This window comes from Bufo bufo, chromosome 3, assembly GCF_905171765.1.
Source record: "Bufo bufo chromosome 3, aBufBuf1.1, whole genome shotgun sequence".
In the NCBI taxonomy this organism is placed as follows: domain Eukaryota; kingdom Metazoa; phylum Chordata; class Amphibia; order Anura; family Bufonidae; genus Bufo; species Bufo bufo.
In genome coordinates, this window is record NC_053391.1 from 120,868,947 (window position 1) to 120,896,089 (window position 27,143).

The window sequence follows — 27,143 nt, forward strand, 5'->3', positions numbered from 1 at the left end:
AAGTTGCACAATAAAAGGACAGCAAAATAACGGAACTACCCAGGAGTTTCCCGTGGGTGTATCACAGGCAAGGGCTCACGTGGAGGAGTCCATTCTTGCGCACAAATGTCAAGTAAAGTATTGCCCGTGGCAACTGTTTGGGAGGAGACACCACCAGAATAATCAAAGTCTCCTAAACGGACTGGCGGGCGTCCCCTGGTCATCCGGGTAGACCTTCTCAACACAGGGGTCTCCTCTTCCCTTAGCAACGAGGTAGAAGGGAGAGGAGCAACAGGAGGGTCTCCATCCGTGAGACCTCGGTCAGGAACAACTGGAACAACAGGAACAACAATATCCACTACAGGGGGAACTGGATCCAGGGCATCTTGAACCGGCTCTTCTGGAGGTGAAACTACAGTAGGTGCCGGAGCAGGCACCAGCAAGTTCAACCACGGTGTCAGAAGCCAATGCATGGGATCAGCGTCATACCTGAGATTACTGACAGCCTGCATAGGATCCTCGGGCGGTATTGCTGACTCTGACACAGGATATTCAGATCCGGAACTCTCGGCACTAGGTTCTGGTGTCAGGCAGAGCTTCAACCGGTTTCGGTGTACAATTTGGGATCCCTTGTCTTCCCGGGTGATCTCATAAGTGTGAGTTCCAACATTTGGGATTGCAGTGACAACATAGGGACTTCGCTCCCACTTACTGTCCAATTTGCTGGTACGACGGTTATTCTTTAACCATACCACGGCCCCTATGGTCAAGGGTTCTGCATGGGCTGCCTGATCATAGTCTCTCTGCTGTCGGTCTCTAGCAAGGTCCATACGTTCCTGAACAATGGCTTTGGCTGCATCTAATCGCCTTTGGTGCTCAGCAACCCAGTCGGTGTTAGGTAATGGGTTAATGCAATCAGGTACATGTATGTCCAATGAATGATCAGCAGGCAATGTCCCTTGGCGCCCAAACATCAAGTAAAAAGGGGTATACCCGGTGGAACAATGTATGGTATGATTGTATGTGAACATGAGCTGTGGCAACAGACTGGGCCAATCTCCTCTGTTTTCAGGAGGCACGGCCCTCAGCATCTCTATCAAGGTCTGATTCATTTTTTCACATAATCCGTTACCTTGAGGATGGTAGGCCGTTGTCCGGATCTTCTTACAGTTGTGTAAGCGGCACAGTTCATGGAACAGATGGGACTCAAAAGCAGGTCCTTGATCGGTGAGGATCTTTTCTGGACATCCATAGGGCAGGAGGAAGTGCTTCCAGAACATTTCGGCTGTAGTCTTGGCTGTCTGGTCTCTCACAGGCACTGCTACAACAAACTTTGTGAAATGATCAATAATAGTCATGGCATAAGCATACCCTGAGCGACTAGGCTCCAGTTTTACATGGTCGATGGCGACAAGTTCAAGAGGACGGGTACTTACAATGGGTCTCAGTGGTGCCCTCTGATCATGGTGCTCACTTCGTTTCAAGGCACAGGCTACACACTCTCGACACCACTTCTCCATGTCTTCTCTCATGCCTACCCAGTAAAACCGCTGGCGGATAGTAGCTTCAGTCTTTTGGACCCCAAAGTGACCGGATTGATTGTGGTACATCTCCAACACCATACCTGCATCTCGTCGGGGTATGAGAATCTGGTGCACTCTCTCGTTGGACACTGGGTCTAGGCTTCTCCGTAGCAATAGGCCCTTTTGTATGAAGAGTTGATGGCGCTGTCTCCACAATTTGATGAGCTCAGGATCTGCACTCTTACGCCGGATCCTCTCAGGGGCTCTGCCACTAGTAATGAAGTCCAACAACTCACCCAGCACTCTACTTTCAGACTGTAGTTTCACCCACCTTTCTTCCTTAGGTTCAGGCCTACTGGAGGGTGAAGGAACTGCAGCTCTGTTATTGGTAGCTCGAGCCTGATCCTGTTGAGCAAATTTGTTATAGAAAGCCGGCATCTCTACATCTTCCCAAGCATCTCGCACATCATCAGGAGCTGTCTCTGTGGGAAGCCTGGATAAAGCATCAGCGTTATCATTAGTATGTCCAGCACGATACTTTACAGAGAAATTATAGTTGGCAAGGCGAGAGGCCCATCTCTGCTCCAAGGCCCCCAATCTAGCTGTATTGAGATGTGCCAGAGGGTTATTGTCAGTGAATGCAATGAACGGGGTGGCGGCTAGATAATCCTTGAATTTTTCTGTCACCGCCCACACTAATGCCAGGAACTCTAGTTTGAAGGAACTATAATTCTGGTCATTTTTCTCAGCTCCTTTCAGGGAGCGGCTTGCATATGCTATCACTCTCTCTTTTCCCTCTTGGATCTGGGCTAACACAGCTCCCAGGCCTCGCTTGCTAGCATCAGTATAGAGATGGAAGGGCTTGCTATAATCTGGATAACCTAACACTGGAGGCTCGGTCAGTTTCTTTTTTAGCAATTGGAACGCTATCTCTCTTTTCTCATTCCACTCAATGGGCACAGGAGTTCTAGGGCTTTTCTTGGGTTGCCCCCTCAAGAGTTCCTGGATAGGATCAGCTATTTGAGCAAAATGGGGGATAAAACGTCTATAGTAGCCGGCAAAACCAAGGAAACTCCTCACCTCTTTGACGGTAGTAGGAACTGGCCAATTACGGACAGCTGCTAATTTATCAGGGTCAGGTTGCACTCCCTCTCCGCTTACCACATGCCCCAGGCATCTTACTGCAGGTTTGAGCAGGTGACACTTGGATGGCTTTACCTTCAAGCCATATTTGATAAGGATTTCAAATACTTCTGCCAAATGTTTCAGATGGTCTTCATATGTTTTTGAATACACAATGACGTCATCTAGATACAGCAGCACTGTTTCGAAGTTTTTGTGACCCAAACACCGCTCCATTAATCTCTGGAAAGTTCCTGGGGCATTACATAGCCCGAACGGCATACAATTGAATTCGAACAGGCCCATGGGAGTAGTGAAGGCAGTCTTTTCTCTATCTGCAGGGGCCATGGGTACTTGCCAGTAGCCACTGGTCAAGTCCAATGTGGAGAAATAGGCAGAGGAGCCCAGAGCAGTTAGTGACTGCTCAATGCGTGGCAGTGGGTATGCATCTTTGTGGGTTATTTGATTAATTTTCCTATAATCCACACAGAAACGGATACCACCGTCCTTCTTCTTTACAAGGACCAGGGGTGCAGCCCACGGACTACGGCTGTCCCGGATTACATTAGAGTCCTTCATCTCTTGGATCATTTCCTTTACAGTCTGATATGAAGTAGGCGGTAAAGGTCTGTACCTCTCCTTGATAGGAGGATGAGAGCCAGTAGGTATAGTGTGTTGTATGGCACTCACCTCTCCATAATCAGTGGCATGCTTACTGAAGGCCTGGTGGTGCTCCTTGACAAGCTGTATAATCCCTTCTTGTTGTTGTTGGGGGGTAGTCTCGTCCCCGACATGGAGCTCCTCCCACCAGGGCACTTGTGGCTGGGTCACCGGCGAGCATCCGCTGTCTGCAGCTGGCGGCTTTTCTGTCACTGGAAGACGAATGATGTCTTGGAAGGACACCTGGGACAGCTGGGCAACAGGGCAATGCTTAGTAAGCGCAACAGGATGATTACTCAGGTTAATCAGACGGACAGGTACTTTACCTTGGGAGACGTTCACCAGGCACTTGGCAGCTCTCACATAAGGATAATCCTCCATCTGGATTGGTTCCACCAGGGCTGGATAATCTCGGCCTTCGACTCCCAGGACAGCACGACACCACAAAAGAGTTTGAGAATTAGGAGGCAAAGTCACAGGCTTAATATCACGGATCCTGGCAGTACAAATTTCTCCTTTCCCATTAACAAACCTCTGCTGGGCACTTAACACAGTGATAGTCTTTTGAATCACCCTCCTGGATGCAGAGGAAGCAGTGGGCAAAGTCTGATGTAATACAGCAAGTATTTCTGAATAACAGTTTTTGAAGACATTGGTGCCTAGAATGACAGGATGTCCTCCTCTGTCACCGGCCTGTACTACGATCACTCCCTGTTGAGGCAGGGTTACTTCTCCCACCTGCAGGGTGGGTTCCCAGTATCCATGAACCTTTACTGGTTTGCCATTGCTGGCGATAATTTCCACCCAGGAGTCAGGCGGTTGGGTCAACTGGTTGGTGTCCCAGAACTTTTCAAATGCAGGCAGCTGAATAGTAGTGACCTGAGACCCAGTATCTAATAGGGCTTCAAAGGGGATCCCGTTGATCTCTATATTGATTTTAGGATGGGATCCTACATAACGTGGCATCCAATTTGGATCCTCTGGACCTAGTGTTCTACCTCCCGAGGGGTGGTCCTCAGCCTCAGGGGTTGCCCGTTTAACTGCCAGCACGTGGATTCTGTGTGTCCCAGCTTTTTGCAGTATGTACACACGGGCTTCTTGCGACCTCTATTACGCCTCCCAGGATCCCTGGGGTGAGTCTCTTGGTAAGGAGGTGGGAACGGCCTAGGAGGTGACAGGAATTCTTCATCTAGCATTATGGGTTTTTCCCATTCCTCTATTTTTCTGCACACTTTCTCTAGACTTTTAGTGAGGTGATTTACTTGCTCTGTCAGCATGGCAATAGTATCAGTAGCTGACACTTGAACAGCTTGGCCGGCCTCAGCTCGGTTAGTGACAAGCGGTTTTGGCTTGCAGGCTGATGACTCAGATAGGGCGCTCAACTCAGGAGATACTGTGGACCCCAGAATTTTTATAGCCAGTTCTTTAAAGTCCAGAAAGGCACTGTTAGGGTGCCGGGCGGACAGCATCTTTAACTGGGTCCTTATTTGTTCACTAGACACCCCGGTGATAAATTGTTCCCTCAGGGTCTGGTCCTGGTTATCAGCCTCTTTGGGATCTATCTGAATTACAGCCCCTAAAGCCTCCTGGAGTGAGAGGGCAAAGTCACGGAGGGACTCACCGGACTTCTGTTTCTTGCCAAAGAAATGCATCTTTATCTCTGAGGCAGTCCTAGTTTCAAAAGTGGCTCTGAGGCGGGTGAATATCTGTTCTAGAGTACTCCGCTCAGTAGCAGGCCATGATAACACTTCCCTGCGGGCAGCCCCCTCCAGTTGCGCCAGCATGATTTCCATTTGCTGGTCGGCATTTATAGGGTATAATCGGAATAGTGCCAGCAACTTTTCTTCAAAGTCCCGTAGGGTATGGGTCTCTCCCCTGTAGCGGGGGAACCATGGGGCCCCGAAATAGTAGGGCATGGTAAAGGGCATCATGCTAGGGGCTGTAGGGTGATCAGGAGCCGCAAGCTCTCCTGGGGCCGGCTGCTCAGGCACTCCTGGCTCTGACATGGTAGTCTATTGAGAGGTGGCCGCTGGCGACTAAAGGGGCCGGTACACTCCCCTTCCCTCCGGTTACAAGTGCTTACCGGTATCGCTGGTCTTGCGCAGGCCAAGTCTCGCGAGATTCCGGACGTCCTGAGACCGCGGTGACGCAGGAGAAGCAGGGCCGCGGCGGTGCGATGATGAAGAGGGGCGGGACTCTCTGTGTCTTTGCAGGGATCCGCCCACGAAGGTCCTCAGCGGAGCGGGAAACTTTACTCCAGGCAGCCGGTGGCCATCTTTAGCAAAACGCTGTCCATTCACTGACAGCAAGCAGGATTGTAAAAAGTCCACAAAACCACACTCCAATGTGGCGATTTTCTTCCTCTGTGTAGCGCAACACTGCACAGCGCTTTTTAGAGTTTTTTGGTACACTTTGGGTATGATTTTCAGTCCACAAAGTCCACTTGAATAAAACAGGCAAATTGTCACTTTGGTCACAGGGCAACTGTATAAGGCACAAAGTTCACGCTTCTTGCACTAGAAAGCGTGCGTATCCTGTTCGTGGAACGCCAAAAGAGAGGTGCAGCGTACTCAAGTTGTGTGCAATAGGTGTTTCTGGGTGATGTAGTGCAATATACACTAACCTGGTACAGCTGACTCTCTGCAAGGGCAGGTATAGGTAGAAATAGTTCGTGACGCCAGTGCCAAGTAAACGGTGGCACACCGTTTGCGGATGCAGGAATAAATTGAGGAAACGTAGTATTAAAACAGAACTCCAACTTTAGTAGTTTTCAAGCAGAGACAATATTGGAATCGCAGTTCCTTGGCATACAGTCGATTTTGCAATTCGGTCGATGCAGGCAATTCAGTTACAGCAAGGTGATTACAGAGTGTTGAACACAGGACTTGCAGCACAGGAGCTTGCACTCTAATTCTGTCTGATCCTGGAATATAGCATATCTTCACCAAGGCCCATTAACCTAGTTCTGGCTTTATATCCTTGGCTATAGCTTTAATAAGTACCTCCTCTGTATTTCTGAGTACCTCTTGCTTTCCTGATCTTTGCTTCTCTGTCTCTCTCAGCTTCTGGACACTTCCTCAGGCTCTAGAAACTTCTGAGCTGTGGTCTAGACTGGCCTTTGCTTCCCTGTCTGGGCCTTATATAAACTAGGGCTCTCTAGCTCCCTCTAGCGACTAGAAGCTGGAATGACACCCCTGCAGGCCTGTACATGCAAGTTTCACAGTAACAGGGAAATACATAACATTACATTACATGACATTTTGTAAAACTGACATATACCAACTTCTCCATAGTTAAGGAGGGACGACAACACACCAAGTGACACTTTGGTAGTGACGGGTATTACAGTTCCCGTACACTACACATACAGCAAGGAATCACCGTGATTCATATTGCCACATCGGTCAGCCTTGTGGGAAGGTGGGGCAGAAACCTGAATAATATCAGATGTACCAGAAGGCCGGACCGAAAGGAGGGGGGGTTCCCTCACAGCCCACCCGGCTGAGGGGGGATAAAAAAGGGGTGTTTGGGAACAGGTAGTTGTCAGCCATTTTGGGGATCCACATCGTTTGGAGTGACTGCCCATATCTTCAGCTGTCCCCACAGCCGGAATATAACTGCTGCATCTCAGTAAGCCAATATTCTGTATTTTATCCCATTTATTTTTTCTGTTTTACTGCATTGTTATTGTATGTATATTTGTATCTTGTATCTGACACTTTCTTTTTGTATTGCACTGCACTATTGTGTATTAAAGTAAAAAAAAATTTAAGTCCCTTCCTTATGGTCTTATAGAACTTTCGGAGGGAATAACGTTACCAGTAGTGTTTCAGAGGATTTTAGGTCCCATATAGATAACTTGTGTTACGGTGTTAAATTTGGGTTGAGAGAATATCTGAATATAGGCCCCTATTGCCTTATAGTATAGGTGGTGGCAGCTCGTGTGATAGAAAATATTGGGGTGTTAGAATCTAGGGGAGTAAGTTAGCATAATTCCGTCATCTAGAATAGGTGGGTGGGAATTTCTGTGGTAACTTGATGAGCTCACTAGTATAATTCACCCCAGTGACGTGACCCGAGAGTAGGGATCGTGACAGTTGGGTTTTCAGGTTGCCTTTGAAAGTTTGGATGTTGAGTCTGATCCAGAGCCTGGTCTCGGGAGGGGCACTTCCAGATTGTTTTGTGGTGGCGGACAGAAAATAATGTGGTGCTTATAGAACAGACTATTTTATTTAACCTATCGTACAGCTCTAACCTTATTTAAAAGGAGAGGTGGACAGTATATACTGTATGAGGCAGTGGAGAGGTGAGGTGGACAGTATATACTGTATGAGGCAGTGGAGAGGTGAGGTGGACAGTATATACTGTATGAGGCAGTGGAGAGGTGAGGTGGACAGTATATACTGTATGAGGCAGTGGAGAGGTGAGGTGGACAGTATATACTGTATGAGGCAGTGGAGAAGTGAGGTGGACAGTATATACTGTATGAGGCAGTGGAGAGGTGAGGTGGACAGTATATACTGTATGAGGCAGTGGAGAGGTGAGGTGGACAGTATATACTGTATGAGGCAGTGGAGAGGTGAGGTGGACAGTATATACTGTATGAGGCAGTGGAGAGGTGAGGTGGACAGTATATACTGTATGAGGCAGGGCCAGTCTGATCACCCTCTGCACTGAGGAGATCGATGGCAGCACTCCCCCCGCACCGCAGAGACAACACAGGACCCCCACACCTTACCACAGAGTACAGATGTAGACAGATCTCTTGTAATGGTTCCTGAATCATAGTATTATGCTATAACTTTAAAGAGTTTCTACCACCAGAAATACTGTTATGTAGCTGACTGATATAGCAATGCGCTAATGTCAGCACTACATAACAGTGTGTTTTTTACCTTTCTCCCTGCAGCCGTTTTGGTAAAATAAGCACTTTTATAATATGCTAATGAGCCTCTAGGTGCTATGTGGGCGTAAAATCAGCACTTGGAGGCTCCGTCCACTCACCCTTTATCCCGCCCAGGTGCCCTGTTCTGCCCGCCCCTCTCCTCTTGATTGATGTGACGGTTCGCAGCATCGTTGACGCGCCTGTGCCGTTCACTTCTGTACTCGGCGCAGGCGCAGTGAGTGAATGATGCGCTCCTGGTGCCGGCTTCCTCACTGTGACGTAGTCGGTGCAGTAGGACTTTTTTTTCCCAACAGAAAATAGCCCTAAATATTAAAAACTGGTGATGCTTCTTTGTCTATTGGTCACCGGGTTTGTGAGTTTTACCTAACCCTGCCTGCATTATGATAACTTTTCATCGTGTAGGCAGGGTTAGGTAAAACTCACAAACCCGGTGACCAATAGACAAAGAAGCATCACCAGTTTTTAATATTTAGGGCTATTTTCTGTTGGAAAAAAAAAAGTCTTACTGCTAGCCACTAAAATAAAGCGGCTCTGTTTCTTCAGTGGAAAATGATCATTCCAAGAGGGTCACAAAATGTTTTTCATATCATAGCTGTACTATTAGACCATGACCTGTTGCCCCCCCCCCCCCCCCCCCCCCCGATTCTCCAGTGGATGTCCTGGGGTAGCGAGTTCCAGAGTATGGGAGAGGCATATGAGAAATCTTGTAGACAATTATGCAAGGAACAGATTAGAGATGTAAGAAGAGGACAGATTGTCGACGGCCTTATATGTAGCTGGTAGTAGCTAAAGTACTAGAGAACTCCCTAACTGACAATTGCCTAAACCTGAAAATAAAAGGAATACTACTGAACCTATTTCTGAGTCATCACTCATGCCATACAAATGAACTGTATCTGTACTGACTACCTGAAGACAATTAATTCAGTAAATGTTCAACTGTTTGATTACAACCGACTCCTCATCATTTCTACTACTACACTCAACATTTGCACCTTACGGTGCTGGCGTCACGAACACAGGGGCCCAGCCACTAAAGCACCTTAATCACCTATACCATCAAGGGCACCTCAACTTCCATCTGGCTGGTGTTCCCTGCAATAGAGAGTGCCCCGGAAGATTTAGTGCTGTCTTCCCCATCACTGCACGCCGGCCCAGGGAGGCTCTGCTAACCGTGAGTACGTACATGAACTACTACCACCATCAGCCCACCGTAGCCTCACGTGTTGCCCCTGCGGACCTGGTCGCTGCAGGAGGATGTTGTAGTAGTCCAGGCAGGAGATTATGAGGGCATGTACTAGCATTTTAGTTGACTCAGGGGTGAGGAAGGAGACAATATTAGAGATAATCTTGAGTTGAAAGCAGCAGGTGATAGTCAGGGTACTGTACAGTATTAGCTCAGAATCCCCTAGTTAAATTAAGGTTAAAAACCAGAACACACATCTCCTTTTAAAAAAACAAATCTACTCCTGCTATTTACAAAAATGGCAAAAAAAGCTGATCAAAATCTGCACTTATACAGGTACTTTATCCCTCTAGGGGCTTATTATAATTAGAGATGAGCAAATTATTGAAAAGTTCGATTTGGCTGATTCGCCGAATTTTACAAAAAAATTCCCTTGGTGGCGAATTACTCCTCACAAGGCGCATTTTTTTGTAAATAGCGGTTGCAATGACAGGGAGCTGATATAGTGCCGCCCCCCGTCATTGTACCCCTCATAAGCTGCGTTCATACATGATCGCCGCATCTAAGTGTAAAAACAGGGTAAAATTACCGTAACATTTTTTTAAAATCAAACTTACCAGCTTCATTTGCTCGAGATGGGCCACCCGCCCGCCATCTTGCTTGAAGATCTGTTGCAAAATCTCTCGCGGCGCAAGATGACGTCATCACACCAGCCGGCTGGTGACGTCATACATCGCCACTCACGGGATTTGGCTAAGATCTTCAGTCAAGATGACGGCTGGCAGCCCATCGTGAGCAAATGGGGGAGGTAAGTATGATTTGTTTTTTGTTTTTTTACACTATTTCAGGTTAAATAGATTCACTAACATGAAGCACGAAGAAATTCAGCTTCGAGGCGAATCGAATTTACCCTGAAATTCGGATCGAATTCCACTTCATGGGATTCGATTTGCTCATCTCTAATTATAATGTATGTATGCAGATTGATTCTCTCATGTATTCCAAGTCCTGAACTCACTTCTAGCATAGAAAAAGAAAGTTGCCTGTAAGTAGCCACGAGCCACTCGCTTAAAAGTACCTGCACAGAAGGGTAGGAAAACATTGCCGGGGGAACTGTATGAGGGTTCTGTAGTAGGGACATTTTGACTGGAGGCATGTTGGAAATCTGGGACTTATATTTTATTATGAGGATGCACTGTGGCTGGCTTTGTAGTGGGGCGTGCCATGACTGGCACTGTAAAAGGGGCATTTCTCTGACTGGCACAACTGCAGCAGAACCTCTACAGAAAGAAAGTAATTGATTTTATTTATTTTCCACAACTGACAACTTCCCGTTAAAGAGGACCTTTCATCGATCCAAACATTGTACGATAACTATCAGGCTGTGTAGAGCGGCGCCCCAGGATCTCACTGCACTTACTATTATTCCGGGGCGCCGCTCCGTTCTCCCGCTATGTCCCCCGGTATTTTCGCTGACTTGGTTATACTGGGAGGAGTCTGCCCTGTTTCATTCTGGGCTGTGATTGGACAGCGCTACAGCCTGGGAGAAGAAGACGCCCAGGAGAACAAGGGCAGTCTCCGCCCAGTATAACCAAGTCAGCGAAAATACCGGGGGAAATAGCGGGAGAACGGAGCGGCGCCCCGGAATAATAGTAAGTGCAGTGAGATCCCGGGGCGCCGCTCTACACAGCCTGATAGTTATCTTACAATGTTTGGACTGATGAAAGGTCCTCTTTAAAGTTGGGGTTCTGCAGCGACTAGTGATGTTTGATGAGAGGTAATGTAACTCCAGATGTACTATATCTACCATAAAAAATTAAGTACAGCCTTTTAGACTGTGTTGCTCTTAAAAACACAGGAATGGCTGCTGGGACCCTGACATATGCTGTAAATGGCAGTGTGAACAGAGACTTACATGCATATGGGGGGATTTTGCTGAGGGTTTAGTTTGGATTTAACCCTTCTGCTTTGAAAAAAAAAGTATGTAATGTCAATTTCCATACACAAATTATTAAAATATTGTCTACTTTGCTAGAACTTAATTCCACTGCATATTTTACATCTGTACATCCGTGTACAAAGTCCACAGCTTTTAAGCTGCATGTGCATACATTCACCCATGAAAGGGTTGTCCAGGATTTTGATATTGATTGACTTCCGGCACCAGAGCTACAGAACAACTAAACAGATGATTGACAGGGGTACTGGGTGTCGGACTATTGCAGATCTGATATTGATGGCTTATTCTGAAGCAGGTTTGCAAACAGAAAATCCGCACAGATTTATGTGCGTTTCCGCACCCAGAATTGCATGTGTTAATTGCAGATTTGATGCAGTTTTGCCTTCGATCTTCCCTTGCATTTAAAGAGGTTTTATGCGAGTTTTATACTGATGACCTATCCTCTGGATAGGTCATTAATATCTGACTTGTGGAGTTCTGACACCCCCGATCATCTGTTTGAAAATCCACCGAGCGCCACGGCCTTCTCCGTGCTTACCAAGCACAGCACTGTACATAGTATAGAGGCTGTGCTTGGTATTACAGCTCAGCCCCATTCACTTCTACATATGTGGCTGAGCTGCTCTTAGGCCACGTGACCGATGAATGTGTCGTCACTGACCTACGAAAAACTGCACAACGGCACGGCACTCACAGGACAGCCAAGGTCTTCTCAGATGATCAGCGGGGGTCGTGGTTGTCAGACCCCCACCAGTCAGATACTGATAGGCCATCACTATAAAGCTACAAGAAAAATCCTTTAAAAGGGTGAAATATATACAAAATAACCACGCAAAAAATTGGCATGCTGTGGATTTCAATATTTGTCTGGCAGGTCAATTTCCACACAGAACGAAGAAGTAGAGTGTATATGAGATTTGGGAAATCTCATATACTTTGCTGGTACTGTATTACGTTGTGGCTTTCCACACGATCATCTGCATTGTGTGCTGGTAGCCTAAACATGTTTTTGGAGTGTGGGATTAATCTTGAGACTCTACAAAACACATAAAAACACCTTAAGAACATGAACACCCCATGCAAATGTAATCCTGGTCAAAATACCATTGGACCCAGTTCAGCATTGAATCCTTCTTCTTTATCTACTGTATACCAGTCAGGGTTATTCACAAAACTACTGAAGCATATTGTCAAGAGCGCAGCTGTCTGACAAGATCTCAGAAGGAGCAGAACAAGCTTCCCTCTGGTCTTCCCCATAATTGGAATCCAAGTGATTTTTCAAATTGGACACAGACCCAAGATTGCTGCATTACCCTTAAACAAATACATGTTCTTATGTTTGGGAAGGTGGAAGCATTTTGTATGAAGGAATTATGTATCAGATCCTATACTTAGTTTGTATTACTTATTCCTACATCAGATGTAAATGTAATTCAATCCCAATAAGATGAAAGCCTTTATTATTAACCAATACCATCCAGTCTGCACCCCTTAGGGAGGCCAGGTCTTAATGATGACCATCCTCATCTTTTGCTTTACTTCTTCCAGATCATCCTTCAAAGTCTCCATGTGATAGAAAAGTCAGCAAGATGCAGAGAGAGGAGGAGCTGGATGTTCCTGATGACATATTCATATCAATATTGATGATGTGGAAAAGGAGGAAAAGCAGATGGCAGAAGAAGGGCTCCCACCTGTAGGCAGGGCCGGACTGGCCTGCCGGGATACCGGGAAATTTCCCGTTAGGCCGGCAGGCCTGAGTGCCGCAAGGTTGCGGCCCTGGTGACAAGTGGGAGCGGCCGGCGGCAGGGCACAGCAGGAGATGAGCGCTTCCATTGTGGAAGCGCTCATCTCCATAGTCATCTGTATCGCCGTCCCCAGGACGCTGATACAGATGTCTATGCTACGGCAGGGGAGGGAGAGGTGTGTCCCCTCCTGTTCCTCTGATAGGCTGCCAGCACTAGGCCGGTGCAGGCGGCGCGATGACGCCATCGCGCCGCCTAAGTCGTATAGCGAGGGACACAGGCCGGAAGAGGCCTGCATCGCATCGCTGGAGGTAAGTATAAGTGTTTTTTTTTTTTTTTTTTATATAGGTACAATACTGGATCATGATGGGGGGGGCTACTGGAACATGATAAGGGGGGGCTACTGGCATATAAGGACGACTACTGGCACATAAGGGGGGCTACTGGCATATGATGGGGGCCTACTGGCACATGATAAGGGGGCTACTGGCACATGATAAGGGGGGCTACTGGAACATGATAAGGGGGGGCTACTTGCACATAAGGACGACTACTGGCACATAAGGGGGGCTACTGGCACATGATGGGGGGCTACTGGAACATGATATGGGGGGCTACTGGCACATAAGGACGACTACTGGCACATAAGGGGGGCTACTGGCACATGGGGGGGGCTATTGGCACATGATGAGGGGGCTACTGGCACATAAGGGGGCTATTGGCACATGATATGGGGCTACTGGCAGATAAGGGGGGCTACTGACACATAGGGGGGCTACTGGCACATAAGGGGGGCTGCTGGCACATGGGGGGCTATTGGCACATGATAAGGGGGCTACTGGCACATAAGGGGGCTACTGGCACATAAAGGGGGCTACTGGCACATGAGCATCAGAACTTGACCATGGAGCAATGGAAGAAGGTGTCCTGCTCTGACGAATCACATTTTCATTTGCATCATATATACAGCCGGGTGCATGTGTCGCTCACCTGTGCACTATGGGAAGAAAACAATCCAGTGAAGGCAGTGTGATGCTCTGGGCAATGGTCTGCTGAGAAACCTTAGGTCCTCCTGGCATTCATGTGGATTTTACTTTGACATGTCCCCCCCCCCCCCCCCCCCCTTCTTAGCAGCTGTATTCCCTAACGGCAGTTGCCTCTTTCAGCAGGATAATGTGCCCCTTCACATTGAAAACATTTTCAGGAATGGCTTAAGAAATATTAGTTCAAGGTGTTGGTCGGCCCCCAATTGTCCCAGATCTGAATGGTATTAAGCATCTATGGGACCTACTGGAAAATCAAGTCTGATCTATTGAGGTTGCACCTCACAACTTACAGGACTAAATGGATCTACTGCTAACTTTGGATATCACAGGACACATTCAGAGGACCTCTGGGGTCCATGTCTTGATGGGTCAAAGCTGTTTTGGTTATACGATGGGGTGGTTTAAAGGGAACCTGTCACAATGAAAATGCAAATTAATCTGCAGGCAGCAGGTTATATAGCAGGAGAAGCTGAGCAGACTGATATGTAGTTTTGTATAAAAAGATTCCACATAACTTGTCATTTATTCATTAAAATTCCTGCTCATTCTGGGCTTTGAAGTCATGGAGGCGGTCCTATCAGTGATTGACAGCTGTCTCTGTACATAGAGGGAAGTACAAATACAAGTTATATTGAATTTTTCCCCACAAAACTACATATCAATCTGCTCAGCTCCTCCTGCTCTGTAAGATGGTGCCTTTAGCTCAGACACCATGTTCAATGTGCTAAAAAGCAGCATAAATATGCTTTCATAAGCTGGCTGGATATATCATTTTATTATTTTTTGATGATTTATGACCCAATGTACAGTGTCTTGGTGTCCACATCTGATGTGATGTGCTCTTCTCTCTTTGCTAATAATTTGGTCTATTTTAACACAAATGTATTTAGCATTATTTAGGCTAGGGCTACATGGTGACATGTGTCACGTGACTCTGTCGCACCAATGTCGTGCCGCATTTATTGTAATGACAGCCTATGGTGTCACATTGCGACATACACCACGGATTTTTTGTGCGACTGTCGTGTCACAGTCGCAGCATGTTGCAATGCTCCACCATTGACTGTCGTTACAAAAAATGTCACGCAACATAAATGTCGCAGTATAGTTGTTACTTCTTTGTTGCGCGACTTATTGTCCGTGTAGCCCTAGACTTTAGCATTATTTAATGCTAAATACATTTGTGTTAAAATAGACCAAAGTATTAGCAAAGAGAGAAGAGCACATCACATCAGATGTTAACACCAAGACACTGTACATTGGGTCATAAATCATCAAAAATGAATAAAATGGTATATCCAGCCAGCTTGGCAATCAATGAAAGCATATTTATGCTGCCAATTAGCCATATCATTTAAAGGGAACCTGTCATGTTGAACATGATGTCTGAGCTAAAGGCAGCATGTTATAGATCAGGAGGAGCTGAGCAGTTTGATATGTAGTTTTGTGGGGAGAAATTCAATATAACTTGTATTTGTACTTCCCTCTATGTCTGTTCATTTGAAGAACCCTTGATGGTTAGAAGAGAACATTCTACAGAATAACCACTAGGTGGTGCTGGTAATGTGCAGAGCTTGGATGTCACAGCCCCCTTTTCAATGACTGTAGCAAACGTTACCAAATTTAAAGGACTTTCGTTCAGAGAATGCCTTGAGCAACCAGTTCCTGTGTGCTCAGTCCAGCTCTGCACAGCCCCTCTACTATAGAGCCTCCTTGGCACTGGATTTGTTCATTGCTTTCTCATATTGGAATTATTACCCCCCCATTTATGAAAATGAGATATCTTCTTGTACTGCTCTGGGTTTCCAGTTTGTTAGGATTTACCTGGGGAACTGGATTCTTGTATCAGTTCCCAGCATCCACTCTGCAGCACAACTACCCTGACCAAAATTCAGCATCCGCAAGTGCAGGTTACTCAAATCGCAGGTAAGTGTGATAGAACATGTGAATATACTCCTGCTAGACAGAAACACTTCGTGAACGTTTTTCATACATTACAAAATGCATACGACCACTTGGAAAATGTTGCATTTACTGCAATTAGATTTATTTATCTGCATGGAATTGAAATCATAAACAACACTAAAAACTGCAACATTTCACCTAATTGTACATAGTGTGTAGCATGCTAAGGAAAAAGCTTTCACCTACAAAGAGCTAGGCAAACATATATTCTATTATCTGGATCATTCTGTAAATATGGGGTACTTAAAGGGGTTCTCTAACCAAATGATATCCCGATGAACCTAAAGACATGTACATGGAGCCCAAGCATCAGTTTGTATTCTCATTCGTGTAGATGCTAACTGACCATTGGAGCATTCAAGGCACTGTCCTTGAGCAGAGTGGACCACAGCATCTTGATCAGCTAGAGCTCCACTTAATGATTAAGTGCTCTTCAAATGCATTTCATTAATTGAAATCAGTTGTATCATAGCTGTGGTGGTTGACACTAGGTCCTTGATGTATCATGCCCTTGGGTCCAGATCACTCTACGCCTACCCATATGGCCAGTTGAATGTAAGTAGACATTGGTGTTGCCAAAGATCATTCTTAGGGACAAAAAATGTAATAGAGACAATATTCAGATCTATTAGGTCAGTGTTTCCCAACCAGTGTGCCTCCAGCTGTTGCAAAACTACAACTCCCAGCATGCCCGGACAGCCTTTGGCTGTGCGGTTATGCTGGGAGTTGTAGTTTTGAAACAGCTGGAGGCACACTGGTTGGGAAACACTGTATTAGGTAATATTTATTTTTTTAAAAACACAAAAAAGCTATAGAACGTCCAATAGCAGGACTTGTGCGAGAACCTGACGGGTATGTATAAAGATGAGAAGATGAGTGTGGATACCAACCAATCAAATCCTTAGAAAAATTAGAGCCTGACGTGACAACGTGTTTGAGAAGACACATACATAAACCCATGATACAGTTGACACTTTGCCTCCAGTTTTGCATATAATGATGCAGTTGCAGTTGCTCCGCTGACCCAAAGTTTCACCAGTGATTGGTACACTATTCCAAAACTGTCATACATGTGCAGCAAAAAGGGACAATGAACCCGCATGAACTTCACAGTTCTGAAAGCAAAGAAGTGAGAACGCTGCATCCAACATCTGGTTCACACTAGTTCTCCATCCGGCCTCTAGAGGGGAGTGTTGTCGCAGGATGTGCAGCATCTTCTGTTTCCACCAAATGCATAGGTCTGTGACCTGTTCTTAATTTTGTGGGGTCTTTGACATTGTTTATAGCTTTTAACATATTTAAGAGTTTTACAACTTATGTAAAAAAAAGAAAGAAGAAGTTGAATTCACTTACTAGACCAATGCAGATTATTGCTATCACAGCCGCTGTTAGAACAAAGAGCTTGTGCTAAGATAACTTGCTGCAAGACATCTTTCATCTTATGTTTTATAGAGAAACGTCTGTATGTACTAGATAAGTATGTCACATCACAGCACACTTTAGTACGTGGCACAGATTTAATATGTTTAGATACCTACAACCCGGCAGCCCACAATCCTCAATGGCTGATAATTAGAGATGAGTGAATCGAATCCCACAAAGATCGCCTCGAAGCTGAATTTCCTTGTGCTTCGTGTTAGCGAAATAGTGTAAAAAACTAAAAAATTCATACTTACCTCCTCCATTTGCTCGTGACGGTCCACCAGCCGCCATCTTGATGGAGACCTCGGCCGAAATCGCGCGCGTGGCTACGTAATCTTGCACCACGTGAGATTTCGCTCCAGATCTTCAAGCAAGATGGCAGCAGCCGGCCCGTCGCGAGCAAATGGAGGCGGTAAGTTTCAATTCATATTTTTTTTATGCCAATTTCACACAGTTTTTACACTCCGATGCCGCAATCATGTATGAACGCGGCATCTGAGGGCTACAATGGCGGGGGGCGGCGCTATCGCAGCTCCCTGTCATTGCACCCGCTACTTACAAAAAAATGCGCTTCGTGACAAAGTAATTCGTCACAAAGTGAATTTTTTTATTTTTATTCGGCGAATCCGCCAAATCAAACTTTTCATAAATTTGCTCATCTCTACTGATAATCTTGCGCATTTATTGTGCATAGATCTACAACATAATGTGGGATTCACAAGACAGAAACTTAAAACTAACATAAAGAAATAAGCAGTTAGGACATCCTTAAAAATAAGGTTATCGTATAATATTTTGGGTCAAGTTTCGGCTTTATGTTCAGGAGAAATGTCCCACCATATGTGCTGAATGTAAAACCTCAACATATGCAACTGCATACCATTGAGCTGCATAAGTCTCCCGGAGAACATGTATATTGGGCGGTATGCATTAACTAGTGGAAAGCCTCTGTGCTGAAAAATGGAGTCGACTGCACTTTTCAGTACAGTTGAAAAAAACGTAGACAGGTGCTTACCTCCTGAGCGTATGCCAGAAGAAGACTCTGGGACCCTATGAATGTGTTTGTCATCTGGGCAGGGATTTCTTTAGACAAATATGTCGGAGACCAAAAACGCTATAAAGACATAGCCTTAGTTTACCTTACTTTACTAGTACTTTTGTGTACATATAGTTGTGTGCCTATCAAATAACCTAGAAAAGTCAATCGCCTCCCAGGGGTGCACAGGATCCAGCACAGCTCTGTCCATATCTTCAAACGTATATCCACAACGATCCAGCACTTCAGATAGGATAAAACTTGACCTTTATTGAATTCGTTAAAAACAGCAATCATAGTGTCTAGTGTTGAGTGAAGAGAAGCATTCGAAGCAGAATTTAGTCTGAAGTTTAGGAAAACTTCAATTCACAACGAATCCGAATTTCTCTGTGTCTAAAATGGTGGCTGCACGTGTTACAGAACGAAACTAGGCGTAGAGGAGACAAGTCCGGTAATGCAAGATTACCCATAATGCCGTGCAGCCACCCAATCCGCAGGTAGCTATCCCCTGTGATGTCACAGCCCTATAAAAGCCTCATCTGGTGCCATTGTCCTGTGAGCTGAGCATAGGGAGAGATGTGGCGAAGGGATAGGGACAGTGTTATTGAAAATGATTAATAGAAGAAGCCTTTATTATTCTAGTGCCCAACCAATACCATCCAGTCTGCGCCCCGTAGTGGGGCCAGGTCTTAATGACCATCCTCATCTTTTGATGGCTTTACTTCACTAAATCATCCTTCAAAGTCTCCATGTCCTAGAAAAGTCAGCAAGATGCAGAGAGAAGTACATCAGGTGTCCAGAAGGTTTTAGACCGGGTCTCAGCTCTCTAGCACGTACCGTTCCTGAGATATTTTAAAAAAATGCATTAGCCAACAGAAGCCTGGTCACATGACCCTTATCAGCCAATAGAAGCTCGCAGGCTCTTAGTCCCCACATATACACAGTTTTACACCAGGTTTCCATAACAACCCAGCCATTTTTCTTCACTGCTGTAGGTCAGCTTTAAAGGGGCAGGGCTCTGTGGATGACACTGTTAAGGGAGCAGAGCACCCTCAAAAGACAGACTTAAAAACCCTGCCCTCAGGTCCCGCTAAGCCACACCCCTGACCCTGTTAGACCACGCCCCCCCCCACTCCACAGCTGACAGGGATTGAAAAAATTAGGGTAAAAATCAACTTCTGCCAGCTGCAGAGGTGGGAGAGAGGGTGACTTTCTCTCTGCAGCTCACGCCCAGACAGCACAGTGCTGCTGTCTGAGAGTGAGCTGTTCAAAAGGACATTCCTGTGTCCGTCCAGGCCCTGCACCAGGCGGAGGACAGGGAGTCTGAAAGCCGGACTGTCTGGCCTAAAACTTGACCTCTGGCCACCCTAGGGGCAGGCAGCTGTGATGGACACAGTCAGGGGTGCAGCTAGAACTGACTGGGCCCCACAGCAACATACATGGACGCACTCATATATACGCTCACCACATACATGGACGCACTCATACATGCAGTCACCACATACATGGATGCACTCATAAACACACCACATACATGGACACACTCATGCATACGCTCACCACATACATGGACGCACTCATACATACGCTCACCACATACATGGACGCACACATACACATGCTCACCACATGCATGGACGCACTCATACACATGCTCACCACATGCATGGACGCGCTCATACATGCACTCACCACATACATGGGCGCACTCATACATGCACTCACCACATACATGGGCGCACTCATACACACACTCACCACATACATGGACACACTCATACATGCGCTCATCACATACATGGACATACTCATACATACGCTCACCACATACATGGACGCACTCATACACATGCTCACCACATGCATGGACGCACTCATACATGCACTCACCACATACATGGGCGCACTCATACACACACTCACCACATACATGGACATACTCATACATGCGCTCATCACATACATGGACGTACTCATACATACGCTCACCACATACATGGACGCACTCATACACATGCTCACCACATGCATGGGCGCACTGATACATGCACTCACCACATACATAGATGCGCTCAACACTTACATGGACGCACTCATACACAGTCACCACATACATGGACGCACTTATACATGACCTCATCACATATATAAATATATATATATATATATATATATATACACATATATATATATACACACACACATGAACATAGTTATACACCTATTTCTACACACAGAAATTTACCTTTCCTGTAGACAGCTGATGTCTAGTGCTCACAGGCAGCCTGGAGAAGTAGGTGCCATCACCCCTCTGTACCATCCAGGGACAGCAGTGGAGGGGGTAATGAGTAACCTACTATGGGGGGGTCAGAGAACAGGACACAGGAGGGGGGGCAGGCATTATAGAGCTCTGTGTGCAGGAGCAGCCAGCCTGCTCTGCACTAGCTTAGTGCTGGGGTGGGGCTTGATCACATGACGCTCTGCTATTGGCTGGCAGCAAGTGTCATAGTAAGCTGCCAGCCAATAGAAAACAAAAAGCAGAACTGGCAAGTGCTGTGCCAGTACTGCGGATCCCAGAGTGAGAACGGCCATAGGAGGAGACAGCAATTGTACTCTTTCCTCCTCACTGAGCAAGGACCTTCCGTGGGAGGAGCTCCAGCGCTGCTGCTGTATGTAGTACCTGCTGCTGTAAAGTACAGCACAGCACTAGGTAGGGGAAGCCTATAGATCTAAAAAAAACATTCAGTACTGCCCCGGGGCCCCTTCTAAGCTCAGGCCCCGAAGCAGTCGCTTCCCCTGCTTTCCTGATAGCTACGCCACTTGTCACAGTTAAGGGGACGGTCCGCTATGGAGGTCAGTGTTAAGTGGCAGATTGCTGTAGAGGTCACTGTTAAGGGGACGGGGTGTTGTGGAAATAACTGTTAAGGAGATGGGGTACTGTAGAGGTCACTAATAAAGGGGCGGCCGCTGTGGAGGTCACTATTAAATTGGCGGGCTGCTGTGGAGGTCACTGTTAAGGGGACGGGATGCTGTGGAGGTCACTGTTAAAGTGGCGGGCTGCTGTGGAGGTCATTGTTAAGGGGGCGGGATGCTGTGGAGGTCACTGTTAAAGGGGCAGTCGCTGTGGATATCTCTGTTATGGGGGCATTGTGGAGGTCACAGTTAAGGGGACAGTCTGCTATGGAGGTCAGTGTTAAGGGGCATGGTGCTGTAGAGGTCACTGTTAAGGGGGCTTAGTGTTGTGGAGATCAGATTTTAAGGGAACGGAGCTCTGTGGAGGTCACTGTTAAGGGGGTAGATTATTGTGGAAATCACTGTTAACGAGACGGGGTACTGTGGAGGTCACTAATAAAGGGACGGCCGCTGTGGAGGTCACTGTTAAAGGGGAGGGCCCTGTGGGCGTTACTGTTAAGGGGCAGGCCGCTGTGAAGGTCACTGGTAAAGTGGTGTGGTACTGTAGATGTCACTGTTATAGTGGATACTGTCGATATCTTTTAACGACACACACAAACATTAAATGAAATACAGTAGATGAAATATACCCGTGCAAAGCCGAGTCCTTCTGCTAGTTATTAACTAAAAGGCAGCTGCAGGCTAATTGGCCACATGGTTCTTCACTGCAGCATGGCCTCAACCCACCTACAGCACGGCCGCTCCGTGTGGCTGTATCCTAAGGCAGAGTGGCCTGAGTATACCTGATTTATAGCGATTTTTGATTAATTAATTTGCAACAAATCAAATTTCTTGGGGAACTTCGGCGAAGTTGCCATCTCTAATAGTGTCCATAGGACACAAATAATACAATAAGAAAATTTCCAAAACTCACTTTTTAAGGACCAGTTCAGGTCTGAAGTCACTTTGTGGGGCTTACATAGTGGAAACCCCATATAAATGACCCTATTATAGAAACTACACCCCTCAAGTTACTCAAAACTGATTTTACAAACTTTGTTAACCATTTAGGTGTTCCACAAGAATTAAAGTAAAATGGAGATGAAATTTTAAAATTTCACTTTTTTTTCTTTAACACATCGAGGGTTAACAGCCAAACAAAGCTCAATATTTATTACCGTGATTCTGCGGTTTACAGAAACACCCCACATGTGGTCGTAAACTGATGTAAGGGCCCACGGCAGGGCGCAGAAGAAAAGGAGCGCCATATGGTTTTTGGAAAGTAGATTTTGCTGGACTGGTTTTTTGATGCCATGTCCCATTTGAAGCCCCCCTGATGCACCCCTACAGTAGAAACTCCCAAAAAGTGACCCAATTTTGGAAACTAGGGGATAAGGTGCCAGTTTTATTGGTACAATTTTTGGGTACATTTTTTTAACATTCATTATTATACTTTATGGGGCAAGGTGACCAAACAATTGGTTGTTTTGGCACCGTTTTTATTTATTTATTTTTACAGCGTTCACCTGAGGGGTAAGGTCATGTGACATTTTTATAGAGCAGATCATTATGGACGTGGAAATACCTAATATGTATACTATGTTTTACACAATAATAGCATTTTTGAAACCAAAAAAATTAGTCTGAGAGCCATATCTTTTTTATTTTTTGACCGATTGTCTTAGGTAGGGTCTCATTTTTTGCGGGATGAGGTGACGGTTTGATTGGTACTATTTTGGGAGGCATATGCCTTTTTTATCGCTTGGTGTTGCACTTTATGTGATGTTAGGTGACAAAAAAATGGCTTTTTTGGCACGGTTTTTATTAAAAAAAAATTACGGTGTTCAGCTGAGGGGTTAGGTCATGTCATATTTTCATAGAGCATGTTGTTACGGATGCGGCGATACCTAATATGTATACTTTTTTATTTATTTCACTTTAACACAATAATAGCATTTTTGAAAAAAAAAAGATGTTTTAATGTCTCCATGTTCTGAGAGCTATAGTTTTTTTTTATTTTTTGAGCGATTTTCTTATGTAGGGCCTAATTTTTTGTGGGATGAGGTGATGGTTTTATTGGTACTATTTTGTGGGACATACATCTTTTTGATCACTTGCGGTTGCACTTTTTGTGATGTAAGGTGACAAAAATGGCTTTTTTTGACAGCTTTTATTTTTTTTAATGATGTTTATTGGACGGGGCGAATCATATATATATTTATAGAGCCTGTCGTTACGGACACGGTAATACCTAATATGTGTTTTTTCCTTTTTTTTCTATTTGTTTTATATAAAATCAAGGGAAAGGGGCGTTTTTTACTTGAAACTTTATTTTTTTTTTATTAAAAACACTTTTTTTTGTAAACTTTATTTCTGTCCCACTCTGGGACTTCAACTTTTGAGGGTTTGATCCCCTCTGCAATGCATTACAATATATCTGTATTGTAACGCATTGCCTGTTAGTGTTACACTGAGTAATACACTAACAGGTTGCCTAGGAGACCCAGCCTGAGGCTGGATCTCCTCGGCACCCGTAAAAGGCAGGTCCCAATGCCATGCAAGGCATTGGGCAGCCTGTGCATGGCATCAGACTGCCTTGTCACTTATCTCCGTCACCGGCTGCATGCACCCTCTATGCCGCGGTCAGCGCTGACCGCGGCATAGAAAGGGTTAATCCGCAGGCATCAAATTTTACAGCGATGCCGGCGGATACAGCAGGGGCCCGGCTATCAGGGACTGCCGGGCCCTTGCAGTGATCTGGCGCGCACTGCTCCGGTACCTGCCTAATCACCATGACGTAATAGTACGTCAAAATGCGGCAAGTCACCTGCCGCCATGACGTACTATTACGTCATATGTCGGGAAGGGGTTTAAGGTGCTGTCCTATGGATTACAGAGGTATTGCTTACCTCATTGATCACCACCTCTGCTGCTCGGATGCTTAACGGGTTCTCGCTGGTCTTCATTTCCTGGTCCCAGCTTGACGCACATGAAGTTCGTGGAGATGCCTACTCATCTGCTGTATCTAAGATAGAAGCAATCTAGGTGGCAAATAGTCATATTGCCTACCCTATGTCTCCTAGGTTTTTAGGTCAATAACATTGAAGCTTATGACAATGTATAGAAATCATATTCTACACACCCTTTTCCTTTGGCCCATCAACTCCTTAAAAGGAAGATGAAAATTGATCCAGGGATTTGTTCCGTGGATCAATATAGGAGGATTACAGTTTGGACTTGATGGCCTTTTGTCTTTTTCCAACCTCAACAACTATGTGACTTCTTAGTAGCATATTTTCGGCAGGTAACCACAGAGTATGGTCTGATTACAATCTAATGTATATGGAGAGCTCACGACTCTATGCTGACATATGATGTTGTGAAAGAAAAAGATTGGGTGCCCAATCTTTTTTTTCTCCAGCATATAGTTATTTTGGGCAATGGGGAGAGATAGCTCATTTGGCTGATAGCTTTTGAAGGTATATGGGGACCTTTTAGACTGGTGTGTGACTAAGACTTCCTTATGAATATTTAGCCCATGAGTACATTTCTGTTGTAATTCATACATAAAGTACAATGTATTGACCGGGGGGGATATTACATTAGCGCATTAGAGACCTTATAACTTTTACAAAGACAGGTGCACTCTGCGGTCTTACTAAAACCTCATACTGATGTTAAATTTGAGAGATTATCCTACTGTGGAGGACATGTCTGAGCCCAAGCACTGCGCCAAGGTTTCTCAAGTAGCTCGGGACCTAACACTAAACCTACCTGTGCTGTATGGGCAATACCAGGAGCCAGTGGGCAAATTACAGGAGCGCAAGGTCTGACTCACAGCAAACTCCCGGTTACCTCCAGCATGCAGCCATGCTAACAATGGGAGGAGGGAGAGAGCTCTAAGCCCCACCTAAGGCTGGCTGATATAGCCCGGGCCTCACATGTGCACCAGAATGTTTCCTGCAGATGGAAATAAAGGCACATTCAGACTAGGAGTTTTTACACCTCCAAACAATTCTATATATAAACTACAAATTAGCGTGGTATTAAAAAGCAGGAAGTGCTCAACCCCATATGCAGTGGTGCATCTATACCGGGGGGGGGGGGGGGGGGGGGCAGACCCCGCACTTGTGGTCCGCTGCTAATGACAATCCCCAGCAAAAATGCATACAAGGGAGGATGCCTGCAGTGGACCACAAGTACACCAATAGACATCCTACACAGTATAGCAAATGTGTGGATGTGATAAACAATAAAACAAAATAACTTTTTCAAAGACAGGTGCAATCTGCGGTCTTACTAAACCCTCATACTGATTTTAGATTTGAGAGATTAGCCAACATATCCTACTGTGGAGGACATGTCTGAGCCCAAGCACCGCATTATAAGGGAAAATATTAAAATCTACAGAATACCTAATCCAAACCTGAACTTCAGTGAAGAAGTCCGGGTTTGGGTCTGTGTACCACATTCCGTTTTTTCTCACGCGCAAGGGCGTAGCTATAGGGGGTGCCGAGGTAGCAGTCGCTACCGGGCCCAGGAGCCTGAGGGGGCCCAAAGACCCTTGTGCCATATAAGAGGACACTGTTATTATAGAAAGTACATGCTGGTCAAGTTACACCTCTGGCTGAAGGGAAGGGGTTAGGTCAAGAATTTGGATTGGGGGGGTGCTGTTTCAATTTTTGCCTTAGGTGGCATGAAGGCTATGTGTTTCCCTGTCCCTTGCCACAAAGTAGGGGGCCCAAGCTGAACTCTTGCACCAGGGCCCATGAGCCTTTAGCTACGCCCCTGCTCACGCGCGTGCAAAATGCATTGCACTCACGCGGAAAAAACTGAAGAATGCAACGCAATCGCATACAAAACTCACCGCTCTCGCAGGCAAAATCACACGATTCTCCCGCAACGCACTCACATCCTATCCGGCCCTCACACGCGACGCCCCTGTGAAAGAGGCCTAATGGTCAAAATGAGGGGTAGAATGGCAGTTCTCAAAATGACACTGCTTCCCACAATTCTTTGTCTTTTTGAATACTTCCAGTAGCCCTGCCATCTTGGCTTAAAGGGTTTTCTGGTTTGCATAAACATCCTTTATTATAATTAGAGATGAGCAATTCGAAGCTGACGAAGTGATATTTGATCCGAATTTCAGGAAAAATTTGAATGCAAATTTCCTTGCGCTTCATGGTAATGAATCACAATTTTTCCTAAAATGGCAGCTACAATGGCGGCTACACGTGTGAGGACATGGGGCAAGGAACTCTGGGAAGGCAGGCTGACCCGTAATGCCATGCATGCAGCCAATAAGCAGCCAGCCAACCCTGTGATGTCACAGCCCTATAAATACGGTGGCCATCTTAGAGTCAGACATTTTCAAGCGTTCTGAGTGCAGGAACAGACGTGACAAGGCACTAGGGACAGCAATTGGAAAAACCTAATTGTGAAAAAAAAACTGAAAAAACGATTTATAAGTGCAGGTAAAGGATATGAAGGAATTATTTCACAGCATCTTAGTGCAAGGAGACACGTCAGAAGGCGCTAGATACAGTGGTAGAAAAGCGATTTACAAGTGCAGGGAAAGATATTTTGGGGATCCAAATAGCCTTTATACAGATCTGTCATTCTACCAATTTGTTCTTGGGGTGCAAGTGCTATGTTGAAAAGCCTTTAGTGGCTTATATCTTTTCAAACAAGAAAAATATATACG

At 45.7% G+C, this 27,143-nt stretch overlaps 1 protein-coding gene across 2 annotated transcripts in view; it reads left to right on the forward strand.

Annotated features, from left to right (window-relative positions):
• The first annotated feature begins 15,784 nt into the window (after positions 1–15,784).
• The window catches only part of COL26A1 (collagen type XXVI alpha 1 chain), a 452,146-nt gene continuing 440,787 nt past the window's right edge, over positions 15,785–27,143 (forward strand). For both annotated transcript variants that reach the window (XM_040423518.1, XM_040423519.1), the window contains exon 1: positions 15,785–16,050. In XM_040423518.1, the coding sequence (XP_040279452.1) occupies positions 15,893–16,050 (158 nt within the window). In that variant the 5' untranslated portion in view covers positions 15,785–15,892. The remainder of the gene's footprint in view (positions 16,051–27,143) is intronic.